Raw genomic sequence first — 24,479 nt, 5'->3', positions numbered from 1 at the left:
AAACATTGACTCTGTTTTTTCCTTCACAGATGCTGCCAGACCTGCTGAGCTTTTCCAGCAACTTTGTTTTTGTTTCTGATTTACAGCATCCGCAGTTCTTTCGGTTTTTATTCCATCTTTTGCACTGTGGGAGGAAACCAGATCACCCGGCAGAAAACCACGTAAACAGGGGGAGAATGTGCAAACTCCACACAGACAATTGCCTGACGCTGCAATGGAAACCGGGTCACTGGACAGTGCTAACCGCTGAACCATCGTGCTGCCATTCTTCCAAAGAGCAACACCTCTCATTTATCAGACTTAAATTCCATCTGCCACTGATCTGCCCATCTGACCACCATCCTGCTCACTGTCAATCACCTAGCACGTCTTTGTATCACCTGCAAACTTGCTTATCATCCCTCTGACATTCTCTGTCATCCTACATCATTTGTGACTATCACGAACAATAAGGGACACAGCACTGATCTCTGTGGAATGCCACGGTACACCAGGCGCCAGCCACACAAACTGCCCTTGACCACTACTCCCTGTCTCCTATCTCTAAGCTGATTTTTGAGTCTATCTCACAAAGTTACCCTGGATCCCGTGATATTTTACCTTCTTTATCAGTTTCTTATGTGGGACCTTGTCAAAGGCCTTGCTGAAATCCATATGAACTAAATCAACTACCCGATCTCCTCAAAACACGTGGTCTCCTCCTCAAAAAAAATTCCACCAGCTTTGTTTGGCATGATCTCACTTTGATAAAGCCATGCTGACTATTCCTGTTTAGACCATGCCCCTCTGAACGGAGATTCATTTTCTCCATCACTATTTTCTCCAACTATGTCCCTACCACTGATATTAGACTTACTGGTCCATAATTCCTTGGTCTATCTCTACCATCCTTCTTATAAATTGGAACTTCCTGTTATCTGGCAATTTCCCTGCGGCCAGAGATGATTTAAACATTTGGGTCAGGGCCCCTGTAATTTCTTCTCTCATCCTCCACAGCTGCTTGGGATATGGCTCACCTCGACCCAGGAATTTGTCCACTTCTAAATCCCAAAATCTCTAATACTAGCTTGCTTCTTATATTAATCTGTTCAAAGAACTTCTCAGTCCATCTTCTTGAATTCTGTACTTGCATCGTTCTCCTCCTGAGTAAAGACAGATGTGAAGTACTCATTTATCTATCAATATCCTCTGACTTCATACACTGGTTGGCCTCCTAGTCCTTAGTAGGTCCTACTTTGTTCATTCACTTCCTCTTGATATACTTGTAGGATATCTTCGGATTCTGCCTAATCATTTCCGCCAGTGTTTTCTCATGCCCCCCCACTTTGCTTTTGAAATTGCTTTCTTGAGTTCCCGTGCACATCATATTCTCTTCTATGGCCTCTGTTTTGCTACCTTTGTACCTGTTTTTTATGTGTTTCTTTTCCTTTTTATCCAGAGCTGAATATTCCTAGACATCCACGGTTCTCTGGTCTTGTTGCTCCTACATTTCAACCTAAAGAGAACATGGTGGGAGTGTACTCCTCCAATACCCTTTTGAATGCCTCCCAGTGTTCTGCTGCAGAATTTACCCTCAAGCAGCTGTTTCCAGCCTATCTTGGCCTGATCCTGCCTTATTAATGAAATTTGCCTTTCTCCAATCCAAAACCTTTTTTTACAGACCATCTTTCTTCTTTTCCATAACAAGCTTAAAACGTGCAGTTGTTGGGATGATTGGTTTGATTACATTTACTTTGACGAGATTATTTTTATGTATAGGCTGCAAGAATTTTGGATGATGTCAAGCCTACATAAGTGGAAGATGAGATGCCAAAAGAGGAAAATATTGGAATAATCAAGCCGAGAGAAAAGAAAGGCATGGATGAGGTTTTTAGCCTTAGATAAGTTGAGGCAAGGGTAGAGGAGTGATTTAATACAGATAAAGTAGACAGTCTTGATGATGGAGTGAGATTTGTGGTCTGGTCTCAGTCAGGTAGGATACCATCTGGTTCAGCCTCAGTTAATGACAAAGGGAGGGATTGAGATAATGGCCTGGATACAAAACTAGTTTAAGCCCTCATGCTCTGAGTAACACGGGATTCAATTGAGCTGTTGCTCCCCTCATTGGGGATGTGGGTGTTGGGGAAGGGTTAGCAAACAACATTGTCCCTGTCATCACTGAGACACATCCTATGGTTTAGTCCTGTGCCTCATGCCTCTCCTTTTCTCCATTTCTCATTCACCTCATTTCTCAGTTGTACCATTCCTTTCCCTACACCCCCTCCAACTTATGCAATTTTCTACTGTTTACTAATTCCTGTTTGGTAGCCACTGCACAATGTACAGTACTTCAGTTTATTTTATTTATCTATCCGATTGGTTGAAATGTGACAATTTCAAAATGGCGTTGAGATGGGATTTCAGCCATGATATTGTTGAATGACAGAGCAAGCACGAGGGGCCAAATTGCCTAATCATCTTTTTACTTTTTGAATCTATCTCACAAAGTTACCCTGGATCCCGTGATATTTTACCTTCTTTATCAGTTTCTTATGTGGGACCTTGTCAAAGGCCTTGCTGAAATCCATATGAACTAAATCAACTACCGGATCTCCTCAAAACACATGGTCACCTCCTCAAAAAAAATTCCACCAGATTTGTTTGGCATGATCTCACTTTGATAAAGCCATGCTGACTTGTTCCTGTTTAGACCATGCCCCTAATGTTCCTATCTGGCTTTAGCTGTTAAACCATCATTTATGTGATGATATGTGCCTTTAAGAGGGATTTGTTCTGTACTGCTTCTCTTGCAGAGAGGTGTTGTCATTGGTGCCAGAATGTCTGCTTCAGAAACAGTAGGGAAAACAGTTTTTCGCTCGGAGTGTTTGTTTCCTTTTTAAAATTTAGAGAAAAAAGGAGCATGAGTTGGTGGAGTCAGGCTCACAAAGACCTAAGGTTTGCTTTCAGTTGACATTGGAGTTTGAAGCTACTAGATATAGCTTTCTCTGTCTACTGCAGCTGAAAGTTTGAGTTCTCTCTATACTGCTAGGTTGCGTATTTATTACTTTCTCCTGACTGGAAATGGCATGTGAGATTGAAACTGATTTGCTTTTGCCAAGGGTGTGTTTGTGGGATCCTGCTATATTGGAACAACTGATGAATGGTAGTTAAATAATATAAATTATTTTGTTAAGTATTTCAATAGAATTAATGTTATGCCAATTCTTTTTTTGCTTGTGTTTTAGCTGTGGTATATGAATAAAGTGTGTTTTGCTTCTGGGCTAGTAGTTTGACCAATTGAATCCCAGTTGGAATATAGTGCCTTACACTTGCCTTTAAATAAGATAAAAGGTCTAGGCAATCCCCTTGATATATTTTGAGGAGGTTAGGTCTGGTCCATAACAACTTGCTTAGTGTTTGTCCAGCGGAAAATACCTTGAATAACACATTGTTAATTTTATGTTTTATTGTTAAACTTTTACATGGGCTATTACATTTCTTGTGGAAGCTGGGGGTAACTGTTTACGTTTTGCTGAAAGTTTCCTCTTTGTCACTGTAACTGTCTCACTCTTCTAGCTCTTTGTCTGTTTACTTTTGTTTCTTTATGTTCTTTTCCTTCCATTTCCTTGCTTTCCAGGGTTTCCTCTCTCCAGTTTATCTGTACGTTTCACATTTTCGCAGAATGTTTTGGGGGCTGCAGTATTGACTCTGAAAACATGTTGTTAAGCATTGTGACGTGAGAGCTCTGAGGTGAGATAAGAATGAAGGGTTTTTTTTGTGAGGGAGACAGCATACAAGAGGTGAGATGGTATGAAGTAAAGGACATTAAGGTTGAAAAATGAGGAGTGGCAAGTAGTCGAGTTGGGAGATGGAAATGGTAGAAGTTGGCAAACATGTTAGAGATATGGCTATTAAGTGATTAGTGTTTAAGTGTATGTTGTACTGCTGATCTCCACTGTTAGGTGGGGAGGATTGTAGGCTACAGACTATATTTTCTGATTAGAAAAAAATGGAATTTTGAGGTGGGATGAAATAGTGTGGAGAAGGGCAATGTAACTAGTGTTTGATGTCTTAGGCAATTGAGACCAAGATCAAAAGAACAAGAAATATACATTTGGAGATAACAAGAGCTGCCAATGCTGGAGTCTGAGATAACACAGTGTGGAGCTGGAGGAACACAGCAGGCCAGGCAGCATCAGAGGAACAGGGAAGCTGACGTTTCGGGTTGGGACCCTTCTTCAGAAATGGGAGAGGGGAAGTGGGCTCAAACAAATGGCGGAGGGGGGGGGGGGGGGGGGGAGGGGGCGGGGTCGGGCTGGGGTAGGTAGGTAGGTAGGTGGGATGGCAATAGGTGAGTGCAGGTAGGCAGTGGTGGGGACTGGTCAGTGATGTGGGAGGAGCAGATAAGTGGGAGTGAAGATGGACAGGTTAAGGAGGTGGGGATGATAGGGAGGGTTGGTCATGGGATGAGGCTGGGGGTGGGAGATTTTGAAGCTGGTAACATCCACATTGAGACCATTGGGTTGTAGGCTTCCAAGGCAGAGTATGAGGTGCTGCTCCTCCAGTTTCCGGGTAGCATCGTTATGACACTGGAGGAGGCCCAGGATGGACATGTTGTCCAGGGAGTTGGAGGGGGAGCTGAAGTGGCTCGCAACTGGAAGGTGTTGTCATTTATCGCTAACCAAGCGTAGGTGCTCTCTACAAAGTGGTCTCCGAGCCTCCGCTTGGTCTCACCGATGTAGAGGAGGCCACATCGGGAGCAGTGGATGCAATAGACCACATTAGCGGATGTGCAGGTGAACATCTGTCTGATGTGGAAGGTTTTTTTTGGGTCCGGGGATGGAGGTGAGGGGGGAGGTGTAGGGGCAGGTGTAGCACTTCCTGTGGTTGCAGGCAAAGGTGCTGGTGGTGGTGGGGCTAGTGGGGAGTGTGGAGCGGACGAGGGAGTCGAGGAGAGAGTGGTCCCTATGGAAGGCAGATAGGGTTGGGGAGGGAAATATATCCTTCATTTTGGAGTCAGATTGCAGGTGGCGGAAGTGGCGGAGAATGATGCATTGAATCCGGAGGTTAATGGGGTGATACGTGAAGACAGGGGGATTCTGTCTTTGTTTTTGTTGCGGGGAGGGGGTGTGAGGGCAGAGGTGCGGGAATTGCAAGAGATGCGATCGAGAGCATTTTCGACCACTGAAGGGGGGAGGTTGCCATTCTTGAAATACGAGGACATCTGGGATATTCGGGAGTGGAACGCCCCGTCTTGGGAGCAGATGTGGCGGAGGTGGAGGAATTGGGAGTAGGGGATCGCATTCTTACAGGAAGATGGGTGAGAGGAGGTGTAGTCTAGATAGCTGTGGGAGTTGGTGGGCTTGAAATAGATATCAGTTTCGAGGTGGTTACCACAGTTGGAGACGGAGGGGTCCAGGACGGAGAGAGAGGCATCAGAGATGGTCCAGGTAAATTTGAGGTTGGAGTGAAAGGTATTACTAAAGTGAATGAACTGGGAGCACGAGGCGGAGCCGATACAGTCATCGATGTAGCGGAGGAAGAAGTGGGGGATAGTGCCAGTGTAGCTGCGGAAGAGGGACTGTTCCACGTATCCTACGAAGAGACAGGCTTAGCTTGGGCCCATGCGGGTTCCTATGGCCACCCCTTTAGTCTGTAGGAAGTGGGAGGAGTTGAAGGAGAAGTTGTTAAGGGTAAGGACGAGTTTGGTTAAGCGGATGAGGGTGTTGGTGGAGGGGGACTGGTTGGGCCTGCGGAGAGGAAGAAATGGAGGGCTTTTAGGCCATCTGCATGGGGAATGCAAGTGTGTCGGGATTCTATGCATTTGGGATGTGTTACTGTTGGAGACACTTGGACAAGTTGCTGATGGGGAAGGAATAGGCCAGTCTGGGTTTAGGGATCATGTGTTTTGTGTTCCAACAGAGTTACTTAACTCATTTTCAATTTAAATGTTAGAGCTTCTGTTTGTAAAGTGGTGCTGCTCAGGCCCAGGATGGACATGTCGTCCAGGGAGTGGGAGCCTCAAGCAAATTTTTGTTTTTATTCACTTGTGGGATGTGGACATCGCTGGCTGGGCAGTATTTTTTGCCCATCCCTAATTGCCCTTGAGAAGGTGGTGATGAGCTGTCATCTTGAATCACTGCTGTCTATGTGCTGTGGGTTGACCCACAATGCCGTTACAAAAGAAGTTCTGGGATTTTAACCCAGCAACAATGCAGCTATGTATTTCCAAGTCAGAATGGTTAGTGGCTTGGAGGTGAACAGTAGGTGGTGGTGTTCCAATGTATCAGCTGCCGTTGTCCTTCTAGGTGAAAGTGGTTGTGGGTTTGGAAGGTGCTATGTGAGGATCTTTGGCGAATTTCTGCAGTGAATCTTGTAGATAGTACACACTGCTGTCACTGAGAGTCGTTGGCAAAGTTAGTCAATGCTTGTGGATGTAGTACCAATCAAGCAGGCTGCTTTGTCCTGGACAGTGTGAACCTTCTTGAATGGTGTTGCAATTGTATCCATCCAGGCAAGTGGGGTGTATTCCGTCACACTCTCTGCTTGTGCCTTGTAGATGGTGAACAGGATTTGGGAGTCAGGAGGTGAGTTACTCGCAGCAGCATTCCTAGCTTCTGATTCGCTTTTGTAGCCACTGTGTTTATGTGGTGAGTTCAGTTGAGTTTATGGTCAATGGTAAACCTTATGATGTTGATGGTGGAGGATTCAAGGATGGCAACAATGTTGAATATCAAAGGACAATTGTTTGTCTCTTTTTGGAGATGGTCATTGCCTGGCACTTGAGGTGTGAATGTTACTTGCCAATGATCATCCCAAGTCTGGATATTGTCCCGATCTTGTTGTATTTGAACGTGGATTGCTTCAATATGTGAAGAGTCGTGAATGATGCTGAATATTGTGCAATCATCGGCGAACATTTCCATTCAAACCTTATGATGGAGGGAAGGTCATTGATGAAGCAGCTGAAAATGGTAGGGCCTAGGACACCACCCTGAGGAACTCCTGCAGAGATGTCCTGGAGCAGAGATGATTGACCTCCAACACTCTCAACCGTCTTCCTATGTGCCAGGTATGACTTCAGCAAGCGGAGAGTTTACCCCTGATTTGCATTAATTCCTGTTTTACTGGGGCTCCTTGATATCAAGGGCTGTCACTTTCACCTGTCTTCTCAACTCATATAGATGTGGATATTGGATCAGGATGTGCAGATTTTGTTCAGCTATTAATTTCATAAATGTAATTTTATGCAATACTTTTTCTTATTTGTAGATTGATAGCAAAGTTATCTAGCCAGTTCCTTGGTCGTGTGGAAATAAGAAATGATTAGAATTCTGCCAGGCTGAGGAACTGGCAAAAGCAAATTTTGAGGTGCTACAGCACCGCTATTAATTGGAGGATGCAGTTAAGTTATAACGGGCAGCTCTAATTTAGCTTTTAATTATCAGCCCAAGAATTTACAATGGGAAATGTTAATGGCAAGAAAAAAATAATTGGCAGGAAGACATAATTTAATGTTGATTAGTGTATGCATTGACATATGAGCTTGTAATTTGCTTTAATCACATGAACGTTCGGTATAAAAGTTGGGTACTGGTATCAGCTAATAACCCATTAATTTTATATTTGCAGTAGATGTTCTTTAATTAGGATGCTTCTATGGAATTTATTTTATAGGGTCATACATCATGGAAACAGACCCTTTCCTTCAACTCGTCAATGCCGACCAGGTTCTCTGAACTGAGTCTGATTTGTCTGTCCCTGGCCCATATCCCTGCAAACCGTTCCTATTCATATACCTGTCCAGATGTTTTTGAATGTTGTAATTGTACTCGCCTCTACCATTTCCAGTGGCAGTTTATTCCATATATGCACCCTCTGTGTGATAAAGTTACCTTTGGAGTCCCTTTTAAATATTTCCCCTCTCACCTTAAACCTATGTCCTCTAGTTTTGGATTCCCCTACCCTGGGGAAAAGACTTCGGCTATTTACCTTATTTGTACCTCTCATGATTTCATAAACCTCGATTAGCTCACCCCTCAACCTCCTACGGTCCAATGAAAAAAGTCCCACTCTATCCAGCCTGTCCTTATAACTCAAATTATCCAGTCTACCTAACATTCTGGTAAATCTTTTCTGTACCCTTTTCAGTTTAATAACATTGTTTCTGCAGCAGGGCAACCAGAATTGTACGCAGTATTCACCAATGTCTTGTACAGTGGCAGCATGAAGTCCCAATTCCTATTCTCAACGCTCTGACCAATGAAGGCAAGCGTTCCTTCTTCACCACCCTGTCTACCTGTGATGCCACTTCCAAGCAACTATGTACCTGCACCCTTGGGTCTCTCTGTTCAATAACATTCCCTCGGGCCCAGCCACTAACTGTGTAAGCCCTGGTTTATCTTACCAAAATGCAACACCTCACATCCATCTGAATTAAACTCCATCTGGCGCCAGCTGATCAAGAGCTCATACTCTTAGATAACCTTCTTCACTGTCCACACTACCACCAATTTTGGTGTCATACACAAACTTACTGACCATGCACTCTATATTCTCAACAAAATCGTTTAAAATAAATGACAAAGAACAGTGGACCCTGCACCGATCCTTGCGGCCCACGGCAGCTCACAGCAACCCATTAATTGATACAAAATCTCTTCAAAATCTCCCCTCCCCCGACTGCATCCCAAAACCAGCCCAGCTCGTCCCCGCCTGTCTAACCTGTCCTCCCACCTCAAGCCACACCCCCATCTCCTACCTACTAGCCTCACCCCGCCTCCTTGACCTGTCTGTCCTCCCTGGACCTACCTATCCCCTCCCTAACTCCCCACCTACACCCAACTTTACTGGCTCCAACCCCGCCTCTTTGACCTGTCTGTCTCCTCTCCACCTATCTTCTCCTTTATCCATCTTCTATCTGCCTCCCCCTCTCTCCCTATTTATTTCAGAATCCCCTTCCCCTTCCCCATTTCTGAAGAATGGTCTAGACCCGAAACGTCAGCTTTCCTGCTCCTCTGATGCTGCTTGGCCCGCTGTGTTCATCCAGCTCTGCACCTTGTTATCTCAGATTCTCCAGCATTGGCAGTTCCTACTATCTCCATTAATTGATACATGTACTTTTGTTTGAGTCTGGAATGTAAAAGCATAAGGAAAAAATGTTTGGTTACCTCTGCCAACTGTGTCGTCAGTAAACCAGTTGGATTTGCAGGTAGGTGCTCAAGGAAAGCAGTGAGCTGGCTATTTTCCCTACAGCTACCTCCTGCCAGGAAAATGGCAAGTTATAACCTGTTTCATAACTTTCCTTACACCTTTGCTCGCAACTTCATCTAAACCCAAGACCTAAACAGACCTTAGAGAGCTCACCTGACATGCTGTCTGATACCTACTAATCTGGTGAAATTAATACAAGAATCCAACTTTACTTTGTTCAGCCCATTGAAATCTAGTTAACTCTGTGCTAATTGAGCGGATGTATTTCTTATTTGTAGATTTATTTCTTGTGTGAACTTGGGACATTTTTAGAAAGCTATTTTTAATGCTGTTGCTTGATGACTTGATAATTCCTAAATCAAAACACTGCTAAGATGTATTGGTATAGAAAATTTGATGTCTGAAAAGGTAGTTATCACAAATTTCAACTAATCTGCTTCCCCCTCCTCGATACAGAGTTCAGTCTGTTATGCGAACAATAAAGATAAAAAACTTGCTCAATTCTTGTCTATAGAAATACACTGGGAATCACTTTTCAAAGAGTTATTTAAATGTCTTATACTGTACAATGTTAGCAATAATGTGTAGTCCTGGAGCTTGAACATTTCTACGATTCATATTTAGAATGAGTACACTGTTGGCAAGACTAACAATTATTGCTTATACCTAGCTGCATCGTTCACCAACAATATTGAGCATATTACCATTTAGTATCTATGCTGATAGATGCTGTTGGCACCAAAAGTGAATCAAGGAGAATATCATAGCTCCATAATCTAACGTATATATAGTTTATATTAAACATTATTGCCTTTGAAAGATTTAATTTGGGGGAATAATCTAATGCAAAATTCAAATATCGACTATGAATAGCTCCAACTTTGCTGTTATTTCTTCTTCTGAGTTCCATGATTAAATTACTTCTGTGTTTTTATTACCAGATATCCATCATTTTCTGTTTTCTATCCTTAAACTGTTTTGTAGCAGATATTTGTTTATCTCCAAAATACAGCTTATTTTTCAAAATCTACTGTGATATAGTCTAGTATATTGGAAAATCACAAAATTGCTGGAAGAATTAATTTGCTGGAGGGTTTAATATTCCAATAACTGGATTATTATTGCTTGGGTGTAAATGTTCAGAAGAAATATAACCATTTATATATTTTTCATAAACATTGGAGACATGTATTATATGATTCCACCAAATGGGCAGCATGGTGGCTCATTGGTTAGCACTGCAGCCTCACAGTGCCACGGACCCAAGTTCAGTTCCATCCTTGGGCACCTGTCGGTGTGGAGTGTCCCCATATCTCCCCGCGAGTGTATGGGTTTCCTCTGGGTGCTCCGGTTTTCTCCCATAGTTCAAAGATGTGCAGATTAGGTGGATTATCCATGGGAAATGCAGGGTTACAGGGATAGGGTAAGGGGGTGGATCTAGGTGGGATGCTGTTTGGAGGATTGGTGTGGACTAAGTGGGCCAACTGGCCTGCTTCCACACTGTAGGGATTCTTTGATACAATCTTTGGCATTGTGGATGTTTTCACTTAGGAAGCATCATGTGATATTTCATTGTCAGCAAGAATAATGTTCAATGTGCATGTAAATGAAACAAGAAAATCTTAACTCTTGTGTAAAGAACATAATTAACTGATCTTGGCAGATTTGATCATTGTTTGAAGTGGTTTATATTCTTTATCTGTTTGCATATGATCGATACCATTGCTCATAACCACCATTACTGTGTTCCATTTTAGGAGGAAACATTATGTTTCAATGTTCCTGTGCTCACTGAGTTTTGAAAGGAAAGGGATATGAGATTGTGGATATTTTGCACGTACAGAGGAATAAAATGTGTTTTTATTTGAAGGCGAAGACTTAATAACTGTAGATTTGCAAGGGAACTGGATAATACCTGAGAAGGGTGCTCTGATTTCCTCCCACAGTCCAAACATGTGTGGGTTAGGTGGTTTGGCTATGCTAAGTTGCCCATAGTGTACAGGGATGTGCAGGCTAGGTGGATTAGCCCAGGGATAGGATAGGGTGGGGTGGGGTGGGGGGTGGTGGGGTTCTCTTCAGAGGGTCAATGTGGACTTGATGGACCGAATGGCCTGCTTCCACTCTGTGTAGAATCATAAAACTCTATGATAGGAAAAGAGAATGGTTTACAATGTCACCTGGCATGGTGATCAGAAGTTGAGTGGTCAAGAGCTTAGTGAAAATCGGGTTGAGAAAGTAGGAACTGCATCTCGTGGATGATATGAGCTGGAGTGTGGGTGTGGGGAAAGAATGAAGAGAAATTAAGGAAGATGCGAGTTCAATCAGGAAGCAAGGGTTAGAGGTCTGGCTTCGGGGGAAGGGAATGTTGTGGCAGAGACAGCTGAACAGATGGTCCCAATCTATATGCAGTTTTGGTCACCGTACTTTAAGGAGTTGCTTGCATTGAAAGTGATGCAGTGAAGATTTATTTCATCGGTTTCTGGGATGAGAACACAAAACAGACCCTCAGGACAAAAGGTGTTGACCATTTAGGATTGAGGTCAAAATCAATTTTTTCACTCAGAGTTGTGCATCTTTGGAACTGTATTTGAATTTCACATTGAGTATGATTGAGGCTGAGACTTCTGCTCTCCAAGAGAATTGAGGTGCAAGTGGAAAAGTGGTGAAGAGACTGAAGATGTGCCATGGCCTTGATCGATGTTGGAGCATGCTTTAGGGGTTTGTGATCTCTGCCTGCTCCTATTTCTTCTATACTTATCACTGAATTTGACAGAGATCATCAGAACCCGGTAGGGCTTGATATGTTCTGGCTAGATTTAGCAATGATTGTCTGAACCACTTGTGTGCTACATAAAATTAAAGAAACAGAAGCAAAAGTTCTAGAAGAATGAGAGGTGAACATTTAGGATTAAGGGGCTTAACAGGGTAAATACGGAGAGGATGTTTCCCCTCATGGGACAGGTTAGACCAGAGGGCAGAGTCTCAGAATAAAATGGTACAATTTAAGATTGAGATAAAGAGGAATTTCTTTTCTCAAAGTTGAGAGTCTTTGGAACTCCTTGTCACAGAGACCTGTGGGGGCAAAGTCCTTGGCTGACATGGATACTTGATCAATGGGGGCATGAAGGGTTACAGGGAAAAGGCAGGAATGTGGACTTGAGGCATGTCGGATCAACTGTGATCCTATTGAATGGTGGAATAGGCTTGAGAGTCCAAATGGCCTACTCCTGTTCTTATTTCTTATGGCCTTATGGAAACATGTAAGATCCTGAGGGGATTTGACAGGGTGGATGTTGAAAGCATGTTTCCTGTTGTGGGAGAATCTAGAAAGTAGTTATAGATCGTAGTTTAAAAATAAGGGAGTGCCCATTTCAAACAGATGATTTTTGTTTCTGAGGGTTGAAAGTCTTTGAATTTCTTTTCTCAAAAGGCAGTGGATTTAGAATCTTTAAATATGTTTAGGCAGAGGTAGAAAGATTCTTGATTACCAAGAGGATGAAAGGTTATCTGCCTTATGCAGGAATGTAGAGTTGAGGTTAAAAATCAGATCAGCCATGAATCTTGTTGAATGTTGGAGCAGACTCAAAACACCGAATGGACTCCTCTTGTTCCTTGTTTGTATGTTCGTACCTGGCAGTGTTTACCTAGAAGTCTCCATTTAGTTGTCCCCAAGTCGTCTTGACTTTCTCCATGCTAAACGCAGGAGAAATATTCTTTGAGGACCTCGCCCATCTCCTGCGGTTCCACACATACATGACCACTTTTTGTTTTTGAGGCGTCCTGTTCTGTCTCTAGTTATTCTTTTCCCTTTAACATACTGAAAGAGTCTGTTTGGATTCACCCTAATCTTCTCAGCCAAAGTTATCTCGTGCCCCCTTTTTGCCTTCCCGATTTCCTCCTTCAGTAAACGCCTGTATCCCGTATATACCTCTAGGAATTCCTCTGATGCCAGCTGCCTGTTACTGACCTGTGCCTCCTTTTTTCTGGTCAGAGCCTCAATATCTCTTGTCATGCAGGATTCCCTACTCCTGCCAACCTTGCCCTTCACCCTTACAGGAACATATGGACCTTGAACTGTAGCTATCACACTTTTAGCAGCCTCCCACTTGCCAGATGTCCTTTTGCCTGCAAACAAACTACTCTAATTAACCCCTGAAAGCTCCTGTCTAATTCCATCAAAAATTGACTGGCCCCAATTTAGAACTTGAACCTGTGGGCCAGTTTTGTCCTTCTCCATAACGATTTTAAAATTAATAGAACTGTGGTCACTGGTCACAAAGTGCTTCCCTACTATCACCTCCGCCATCTGTCCTGCCCTATTTCTCAAGAGTAGGTTGGGTTTTGCCCCTTCCCAAGTAGGGCCTTCAATATACTTCTTGAGGAAACTTTCTTGAACATGTTTAACAAGTTCCACCCCATCTAAGCCCTTAACACTGTGGCAGTCTCAGTGTTAGGAAAATTAAAATTCCCCACTAGCCCTAAGAACTATATCTTACTGCTTGAACAAGTTCCATGTTTTGGCCTCAACTGCTTTCTATGGGCAAGAATTCCACAGGCTCACCACACTGGGTGAAGATATTACTCCTCTTCTCAGTCCTAAATGGATTACCCTGTATCCTTGGACTTTGGCCTCGGTCATTGGAAACAACCTTCCTGCATTTACCCTGTCTAGTGCCGTTATAATTATTAAATTCATATGAGATTCCCCTTCATTCTTCTGACTATTTCTAGCGTTTTGTTTTCTAATTATTCATGCATGGAATATGGAAAATATTTGTTGACGAACCTGAAGTTTTTGCTTTTGCACAGCTATTTCTGTATTTGCACTTCTTGGATGTGAAGATATAAAGGGGAATGATGATGGTGTGAGAGTGAGGGCTGCACTTTCGCTACCAAAATGGGTAACTCAGATCTGGAAATTTTGCAACTCAGCCACCTACCATGATTTTACAGGGCCCTATCTTAGACAGTTTTGGTTCTGGGAAGGCAAGGGCCAAGACTGGCTAGTTAGGTAAACATTGGTTCTCTGGAACTCAATGCCAGCTGTAATAAAAGTAATTAGGTCCCCCGCCCCCCAGCATGTATTCACTCTACATGGTCCCTCCATGCCAACCCAGTGACAAATCACCCAGTATCCAGCATTGACAGATCCTAGGAGCCATGTGGAGATGACACTTCATAGTGAAAAAGCTCACATTCATGAAACTCATTGAAAGCTTTTAATTCTTAAATGATGAATTTATTATAAAAACAAACAAATCTATTCATATTCCCACATCAGTAACAGCTAAATCTTTATTAGACTTAGTATACTGTTGTGCAAGTTTTTTTTTAGGGATCACTGACAATAACAGCCAGTTTTGTTCACCAGTTTCATGTCTAGGATAGTTAAAAATTTTCAGATCATGGCACTTAATCAGATCACATCCGCCCTTCAAAAGTGTTTATGAATTCATGACTCCCACATTGCAGGTTAAGGCCCTCGCAGTAATTAAAATAAGGTCTCTTTGAAGTATATTCACAGAGAATACTTGGCCCATCAGTCTGTGCTGGCCAAAAAAATGAGCCACCCAGCCTGATCTCACATGCCCGGTTTTACTCCTTATCCCTGTGCTTTGACACTTGAGGTGCATATCCAGATGCCTCTTTAAAGGAGTTGAGGGTTTCTGCCTCTGCTACCATTTTAGAGCGTAAATTTCCTCCAAATGAAAGTTTTTCTGCTGATCCGCTCTAAACTTCCTATTAATCACTTTAAATCTATGCCCCCTAGTCACGGACCTCTCTGCTAACATAAATAGGCTATCTCCATCCATTCTATCTGGGTCCCTCGCAATCTTGAACATCTCAATCAGATTCCCGAGTACTGAGTTCAATGGTCCTGCTGAGATGAGAGTTTCGTCATAAATGAATAACACTCCACCCCTTTGGCCTGTCAGCTAAAAAAAAAATAGATGCATCAGAAATGTGTTCTGAGTATAGTCTAGCATTTTTAAAGGTCTGCAGTGTCAGGATGATGCCATGAAAGGTCAGCTCTAAAAGTGTTACTGAAAATAAGGACATCAAAGATGAAGGAGAGTGAGTTAGTAGCTAACAACCACAATAATATCATGACAATGAATGTCAATGATTAGATAACTGTGGATTTTAAAGTGCCAATGACAATGACTTGGGACTGAGCTTTATTCAGCAGTGATTGCAGAAGGAAATTTGACAGAAAAGCATAAAGGGATGAAACTAGAGAGGAATACAAGGATTAGTTAGAGATGGTGTTTTTTGTGTTTGAACCTGTTGGGATGGGAAGGTCAAGGCAATGCTGAATATGAATTGGAAAATTTATATGAAGTGGTGAAAAGGGTATTTTTACAATGAATGTGGAGGGAGAGAGTAAGATAAGTAAAGATGGATGTGGAGGGATTTGTCAGTGCAGATACTAAAGGAGGAAAGGAATGAGAAACACATGTAGATTTTGGATTGGTACCAAATACATAATCAAATTTCAGAATTTGCTTTTTTTTTAAAATATCAATCTCGTAAAATATTAACAATGTCTAATTAGATTATCAAGAGCAATTAAGGTGTGCTGCAGATCCATGGCAACACAACATAAACAGTTAAGTATGTAGTCTTGCCTTGTTAATCCTGAGCTAATTTAGAAACAGACAGATGGTCTGAGCTTGGATAGATCACCTTTATCATGTAACAAAAACTCAGTTCAGTTCTCGTTCTCAGCTCGGTAAATGATTGAAAGGAGAAGTGGAGTAGAAATTAAATGGGGGAATTAACTGATAACTGCATTACACCCATGGAAATTTTAGGTAATCTGGAGTAAAGGGTAGAAGATGCCTAGTTGAATGAGAAAAATGGATAGGACCAGGAACACCAGTTGTTGTACAAGCAATCCTCACCACTGATGACACTGTTATATGAGCTGTGTGTACTATTGCTCACCATAGAGTAGGTTTGTTGCCACCATCCGCTTTTAGGGATCTAAAGAGCCTGCTTAGTTTGATATGGTAGAGGAAAGCCACATGCTATTCTGAGGAGTTCGTGTTAAACAGGAAAGAGTTTATTTCACATTTGCAATGAAATGCAAGTTACACTGCTATCATAGACGAGGGCTGGAGTTTTCTCCACCTCTGAATGATATGTACTAAAGTGAAAATGTTCAGAAAGTCTTAATGTCGATAATTTATCTTTACTTACCCTGTCTTTTCCTGTTAATACTTGACTTCGATCAGATCAGCCCCTTAAACTTCTAAATTCTAGAGAAAACAGCCTAATTTGTACAGTCTCACCGCATTACTAACTCCATAAGTCCAGGTATCATTCTTGTAGACATATGATATTCTCCCTCAAAGGCCAATATATCCTTCCTAAGGTGTGGTACCTAGTGTAGTGCTAGGGAAGCTGAGGTGAGTTTGGGGGGAAAAAAATCAGTATTGCAGATTTGAGATGATAACCTGAGATATTGAGGGGACAAGAACTTTGAACGACTTGTAAGTGGGTCAGCAACTCCAAACAAACACCTACCATGTGTAAGCACCAGGCCACCCACAAGCCAGACAGAACTGGGTGAGGTTCCAGTAGATGACAGCTAGGTGCAGTGATCATTCATCGACTAAAATTGTTGGTGCTAGCCACCAAAACAGTTGCATTTCTGTTCAGAGGGGCAGATGCAAATTCTGATTGTTTGGTTTAGGTTTGCGTTTGCTTTTAGTGAATATAGATGAATGTTTTGAATTGTTTGAAGTCATGATGGTGCCACATTGAACAACAATAAGATGCTGGACCATAGTAGGTATTGGGTGTCGGGGGGTGTGCGTGGTGGAAGGAGAAAGAGTCGCAGTGACTTAAAGGGTTGTAAGAGGGAAAGTGGTTAAGGACAGGTAAGCTGTGTGGCCTGAAGCTTGCACCATGATTGGTGGTGGGATGTGCAGTTGTATATGTGAGGACATCTCAGCTGGAGACCTTATGTGCTACGAGAGTCACTGAAGGAGAATTCTGGACTGCAAACGCTTGACCAGGTCCATAACTGGGGCTCAAAGATTGCGTAGACATCAGATGCCAGTATATGCTGGAGTGGCGAATACTTTCAGCTGGTGAGGAGGAGAATCTGGTGAGCATTAGATGAGAGCGGAGCCACAGCTAGGTAGTTAGTGATACAGGTTTGGCATTATCATATGAGAAAACTCGCTACGTCTCATGGAGAGAAACCTTCTAAGAAACTCTAGGAAATGATACAGCCAAAATAGGGGAAGAGTTGGCCCTTAGAAAATCATATTACAATTAGGTGAATCAATGGGGAAACCAATACATGTAGAAGATGAGAGCTGACCGAAAAATAAAATAGAAAATACTTAGCAGGTCTAGGAATAATATGAACTTGTCAACTTTGGCAGAATGGAGAGCAAATGAAAATCTTCAAATAGAGATACAGAGTATTTTAGAATGCAGATGAATCTAGGAATCACAAACTGCATGTATTAACAGCAACTAATGAAAGTGATAAATGAAATGTTGGCCTGTGTTGCAAGAAAGATAGCATTTTAAACAAGGAAAGTCTTGTTTCAACCATAGAGTGTCGATGAGACCTTGGCTAGAGTACTGCATACAAATTTGTTTCTATACTCAAGGATTGGAAAAACTGGAATTGGAGACAATACAAAGATGATTCACTAGGGTGCGGCATGGAGAAAGGTTATGCAGGTATGGTCTGCACTTAGTGGACTTCAGAAGAAATAAGAGGTGATTTCATTAAATGACTAAGGGAGCTTGACAGGTTAGACCCTAGGGTGGAATTTTCCCAGCCATGGAGTGACAAGGAGGGACAATAATTGAGTAAGTTAGTCCTAGAAGGATGGTCACCCCTTCCCACCAGCTCACCAGTTGAGTTCTGGATTAGAAGTCCATGTGGACTTTCTAGACCCACCTTCAATTAAGGCCTTGTGTGGTCAATTAATGGCCACTAAAGGGCCTCAACTTGCCTCCTCCCTCATTGCCTGCTGGGAAGGCAGGTGAGAAAGGAGGCTAGTTGCCTCCCTAAGAAACCATGGAAACCTAGCTGCTGGTATGGGGATCCTCTAATTTCCCTGATCTTGAGCAATTTGGAGCACAGTTAGCAGGGAAGAGGGTCACCTCTGAAAGTCAAGTCTCTGTTCCTGCCCGTGAGTCTTCAGCATCTCTCTCTTTGCAGCCCTTCTCCTTGCAACCCCTCCCCTTGCAACAAGGTGAAAATAATCAGTGGCATCTATATGATGATGTGGAAAATTGTTCAGGTATGTTCTGTGCACATAAATGCAGGTCACATCCAACATGGCTAATTACCACCCCATCAGCCTACTCTCAATCATTTAGTAAGTGATGGAAGGTATTGTCAACAGTGCTATTACGTGGCATTTGTAAAGGAATAATCTGTGTACTCATGTTCAGTTTGGGTTCTGCCAGGGCCACTCTGCTCCCAATCTATTGCAACCTTGTACTGAACATGGACAGAAGAGAGTTGAAAGTGACTGCCCTTGACATCAAGGCAGCATTTGACTTAGGACAGCATCAAGGAGCCCTAGTAAAACTGCAGTGAATGGGAATGACTCTCTGCTGGTTGAGCACATACTCAGCTCAAAGGAAGATGATTGTGGCTGTTGAAAGTCTATCTTCTCCTTTCCAGAACATCACTGCAAGACTACGTCAGGGTAGTCCCAACTATTTTCAACTACTACTTCAATGACCTTCTCTTCATCATTAGTTCAGAAGTGGAAGATCTTTGCTGATGATTGAAAAGTGCACAGTCTATGTACGACAGCAGCAGCTTATACTACCCAGAAGATACATTGCAGTAATTCATTACATCTCTTTTGACAACATCCTCCAAACCTGTAACCTCTGCTGTCTAGAAATACTTGAGAACATTACCAGCAGCAAGTTCCACTCAAAGTCATATAACCATCCTGACCTGGAATTATATTGCTATTTCTTCATTGTTGCTAGGTCTTAATTCCTGGAACTCCCTAACTAGCAGAACTGTGGGTATCCCCACAATGAAGGGCTGCAGTTGTTTAAGAAGGAAGCTCACTCCCACCTTATCTTGGGCAATTAGGAATTGGCAATAAATGCTAGCAACATTAGTTTTTTTTTATTTGTTCATGGGAATGTTTATCTTTTTAACTGCTGGATGCGCTGAGAAACAGGCGTTGATTGCTGTATAGGACCCAGAAGCCTGGAACTCTCTTAATCAACTGATTGACATGTGACAGGTTGTGTTATCTCAACAGTAGTGTGTTAGTCAGTACCTAACATGCACCACCCCACCCCATCCAACTCCCAGACTTGGGAGCAAAAATGGGAATATTTCACCCCTCGAATGTTTTTTGGGAGAATCTAGAATCAGGGAGACAATTTGAAGATAAGGATGTTCCCATTTTTGGACCAAAACTAAGCGAAATTTCTTCTGAGGATCATTAGTTCATAAAGTTCTTAAGCGAGAGAGCAGTGGAGGCTCAGACATTGAATACATTCAATCTTGAGATGGACAGATTTTTGTTCCTCTGTAGAAGTGACAACTGTGGGGAGGAGGGAGAAAAATGGAGAAAATGCATAGTGACATCACCATGGTCTTACTGAATGGCAGGACTACTTAAGGGGCCAAATAGCCCACTTCACCTATTTCTTAATCTTGTTTTAAACATTGTCAGTAGTTTATACACATTATAGTTCTTTGCATTACATATGGTACAACATTTTAAGAATCTAAAATGTGCAAAGTGATAATAGAAGTTACAATACCTACCTGTACATTCTATGTAATTGACCCTTGATGAATTTATTTTACCTTTGTTTTCAGGCCATGTTTAGCCTCTGTATGGTGGAGAGTGTGGCTGAAGAGGTGAGCCTACATGGAGTGACCAGCCTGGGTCTGAAACAAGCTCTCGATTTTGCATATACAGGCCAGGTACAGATTGTTTGCTTTGTAAGGATAAAATCATAGTTATTCAGTTGAATCCTTGTTTGGAATTAATTAATTTAAAACTAATAAATGGCAAGTTTGTAATAAGGAAACATATGTTTAGCTCAGTTGGAATGTTGTTTCGCAGGAAATTGTAACTCCTTGCTGTGTTATGAGTATTTCCCTGAGCCAATTGTGTTCAAATAACTTATCAAACTCACATTGCAATGTGTGAGGAAATGAGCCATAACAATTTCTGACTCTGCGTAATCACTCGCTTTCCATTATCTGTAGTTTGCATTCACTGGTTAAAATAAAACTTTATCAGATGCTGAAAGTCTTAAAAAAAAACAAAAAAAATACTGCAAATACTCAGATCTGGAAGCATCTGTGGAGAGATAAAGAGTTAATGTCCAATATGGTGAGTGTATGTTCACGACAATATTGCATGAAATGGAATATAAACGTGAATTAAGAATGTGAATATGAAGTGGAGGGGAAGAGTGTTTGGTGATGACATACAGGAGGTGGCAAAATGGCAAGGTTGCAATGACAATGAAAGAACTGGGAGAAAGTATCTCTGTTGCGTTTCTGATCATGTAATTTCCAAGTTTTCCCTTTTGCTAAACAAGATTTTTCCTCAGAGGCTGAGATGTCCTCAACCGTATCTGACTCATTGTTCTGCACTTCTGCTGTCTCCCTTCTCTCCAAAAACAGTGACAAGTTTCCCTTCATCTTCCCTTTCCACCTCACTGGCATCTACATTGAGGATCATCCACCACCATTTCTGCCATTTCCAGAATGGTGCCAACACAAAATACCTCTTAACTCCTCCGCTTTTGGCATTCTAAAGGGTCTACAACATCTTAACACTGCTCAGTCACCCCCAACACTTCATTGCCTTCTTACAGCTCCTTTTTGTGCCATTATAGGAGATATAACTTCTGCCTTTTCACCTCTCTCTTCACTGTTCAAGGACCCAACACCCATTTCAGTTGAGGGAGTGATTTACTTTTATTTTTTTTAACTTGGTATACTGAATACACTCAATGCAGTCACCTCTACATTGTCGTGTTCACTAATATCCTTCATAAAAGGAAATCTGCCATCCTCACCTGGTTTAAGTACCAAAATTGGGAGAGCTGTCTCTCAGACTAGTCACGCAACAGTCTGATATAATCAAACTCACAGAATCATACAATATTCTAGACACTGCCATTACCATCCCTGGATATGTCCTGTCCCACTGGCAGGACAGAACCTGCTGAAGTGGTAGCACAGTAGTATACAATCAGGAAGGAGTTGCTCTGAGGGTCCTCAATATTGACTCCAGACCCCACAAAGTCTCATGACATAAGTTTAAACATGGCAAAGGAAACCTCTGGTTGAATACCACAACCATTCTCCCTTGGCTGATAAATCCGTACTCTTCTTTGTTGACCAACACTTGGGAGGAAACACAGAGAGTGTCAAGGATACAAGATGTACTCTGGATGGGGGTTTCAATGTCCACCACCAAGCATGGATCAGTGGCCCCACTACTGATAGAGTTGGTCGGTTCCTAAAGGTTACAGCTGCTAGATTGGGTATTCAGGTGGTGTGGGAACCAACAAGAGGGTTAACATGCTTGACCTCATTCTCAATCTGTCTGCTGCAGGTGCATCTGTCCATGACAGTATCGGTAAGAGTGATCACAATCTGCAACATCGTGACCTGGCACATCTCTCACTCTGCCATTGCCATCAAGCTAGGGGAACAACCCTGGTTCAATGGAGAGTGCAGGAGGGCATGCCAGGAGCAGCACCAGCATACCTAAAAATGATGTGTCAACTTGGTGAAACTATCAAACAAGACTAACTAAGAACAAAAATTCCAAAAAACAATATGACACAGGAACAGGCCCTTTAGCTCTCCAAGCCTTCGCTGACACATTTTGCCCTTCCATACTAAAACTGTCTTCACTTCCAGAGTCCGTATCCTGCTATTCCCTTCCTATTTATGTATTCATCCAGGTGTTTCTTGAATGCTGCTATTGTGTCTGCTTCCACCACCTCCTCTGGAAGCGCATTTCAGACAATCAACACCCTTTGTGTGACAAACACGTCTCGCACATCTCTTTTAAGTTGCACACCCCCAGAACCTTGAACCTGTGTCCCCTAGTAATTAAACCCTCCAGCCTAGAAAAGAACCTCATATTTTCCACACTATCCATGCCATTCACAATCTTTTAAACTTCCAATAGGTTGCTGTCAACCTGCTGTGTTCCAATGAAAACAAACCCAGTCTATCCAACCTTTCTTCACAGCTAAAATCCCCCATACCAAGCAACATCCTGGTAAACATCTTCAGTACCCTGTCCAAAGCTTTCACATTCTTCTGGTAGTGTGGTGACCAGAACTGTACACAATATTCCAGGTGTGGCCTAACTAAAAGTTCTGTAAAGCTGCAGCATAACTTGCCTGTTTTTATACTCTGTGCCCTTTCCAATGAAGGCAAGCATGCCAGAAGCCTTTTTTTACTGCCTTATCTACCAGCACTGCCAGTTTGTGATCTGTGGACCTGTACACCCAGATCCCTCTGCATATTAACACTCCTAAGGGTTCTGTCATTCACTGTATAATTTCCATCTGTACTTGACCTTCCAAAATGCATCACCTCATGTTTACCAAATTAAACTCCATTTGCCGTTTTTCTGCCCATGCCCCCAACTGATCTATGTCCTGCTGTATCCTCTGACAACCTTCCTCACTATCCGCAACTCCACCAATCTTTGTATCATCTGCACATTTACTAATTGGCCCATGCACGTTTTCCTCCAAATCAAATGATTTATGTAGACCATGAAGTGCAGAGGTCGCAGCACTGATCCCTGTAGAACACCACTAGTCACATCCCTCCATTCCAAAGAGCATATTTCCACGGCTACCCTCTGTCTCCTATGACAGACTCAGTCCTGTGTCCATCTTGCCAGCTCACCCTTGATACCATGTGATGTTAACTGTTGTACCAGTTTGCCAAGATGGACCTTGTCAAAGGCTTTACTGAAGTCCATGTAGACAACATCAACTGCTCTTCGTTCAACCATCTTCATCACCATCTCAAAAAACTTGATCAAGTTAGCGAGGCACAACACCGCACCCCCACCCCCCACCCCCCGCATAAAACCATGCTGTCTATTGCCATCAGTTCATTTGCTTCTAATTGCATATAGATCTTGTCCCCGAGAATTTTTTTCAATAATTTCCCTACCACTGACGTGAGGTTCACAGGCCTGTAATTTCCTGGATTATCCCTGTACCCTTCTTAAACAATGGGACAACATTGGCTATTCTCCAGTCCTCTGGGACCTCCGCTGTGGCCAAAGAGGGTACAAAGATGTCTGTCAATGCTCCAGCAATTTGTTTTCTTGCCTTCCACAATATTCTGGGATAGATCTGATCAGGACCCAGGGACTCAGCTACTTTAATACTTTTTATGACTCACAACACTTCTTCCTTTTTAATAGCAATTTGGCTTAGAAATTTGACACTCCCTTCCCTGAGATTATCCTCCTGCCATTCCTTCTCTTTGGTGAATACTGACATAAAGTTTAGAACCTCACCTACCTTTTCTGGCTCACATATAGATTCCGTCCTTTGTCCTTGAGTGGGCTAACCCTTTCCCTGGCTACCCACTTGCTTTTTATATATGTATAAGAAGCCTTGAGATTCTCCTTAATCCTGTTTGCTAACAACTTCTCATGACCCATTTTAGCCCTTTAATTCCTTGTTAAAGTTCTTTCCTACTTTCATTATATATTTCAAGGGCTTCGTCAGGCCCCATCCTCCCAGCCCTTGCGTATGCTTGCTTTTTCTTTTTGACCAAGGTCATAACATCCCTGGTTGTCCAAGGTTCACGCAACTTGCCATACTTATCCTTCATTCTCACAGGAACGTGCCGCTCCTGAATTCTTATCAAATGCCATTTGAAATACTCCATGTCCGATGTGGATTTACCCTCAAACAGCTGCCTCCAATCAAAATTCTCCAGCTCCTGCCTAATGCTGTGTACTTTGCCTTCCCCCCCAATTTAACACCTTCACCCAAACACTGCTGTTATCCCTTTCTATGAGTATCTTAAAATTTATGGTATTATGATCACTACTCCCAAAATGCTTCCCCGTTGAAACTTCACTCACCTGGCCGGGTTCATTTCCCAAAACCAGGTCCAGTATAACCCCTTCAGAGATAGTAAGAACTGTCGATGTTGGAGTCAGAGACAACACCGTGTGGAGCAGGAGGAACACAGCAGGCCAGGCAGCATCAGAGGAGCAGGAAAGTTGACGTTTCGGGTTGGGACCCTTCTTCAG

At 42.6% G+C, this 24,479-nt stretch overlaps 1 protein-coding gene across 1 annotated transcript in view; it reads left to right on the top strand.

The window, feature by feature from the left end:
* klhl32 (kelch-like family member 32) overlaps positions 1-24,479 on the top strand; it is a 273,091-nt gene that overhangs the window by 58,899 nt on the left and 189,713 nt on the right. Inside the window, exon 6 of the mRNA XM_048597003.1 lies at positions 20,030-20,137. Coding sequence (XP_048452960.1) covers positions 20,030-20,137 — 108 coding nt within the window. The remainder of the gene's footprint in view (positions 1-20,029; positions 20,138-24,479) is intronic.

Source organism: Rhincodon typus, chromosome 5 (genome assembly GCF_021869965.1).
Source record: "Rhincodon typus isolate 14 chromosome 5, sRhiTyp1.1, whole genome shotgun sequence".
Lineage (NCBI taxonomy): Eukaryota > Metazoa > Chordata > Chondrichthyes > Orectolobiformes > Rhincodontidae > Rhincodon > Rhincodon typus.
The sequence above is the reverse complement of the archived record's forward strand: the minus strand, read 5'-3'. Positions and strand labels throughout refer to the sequence as shown.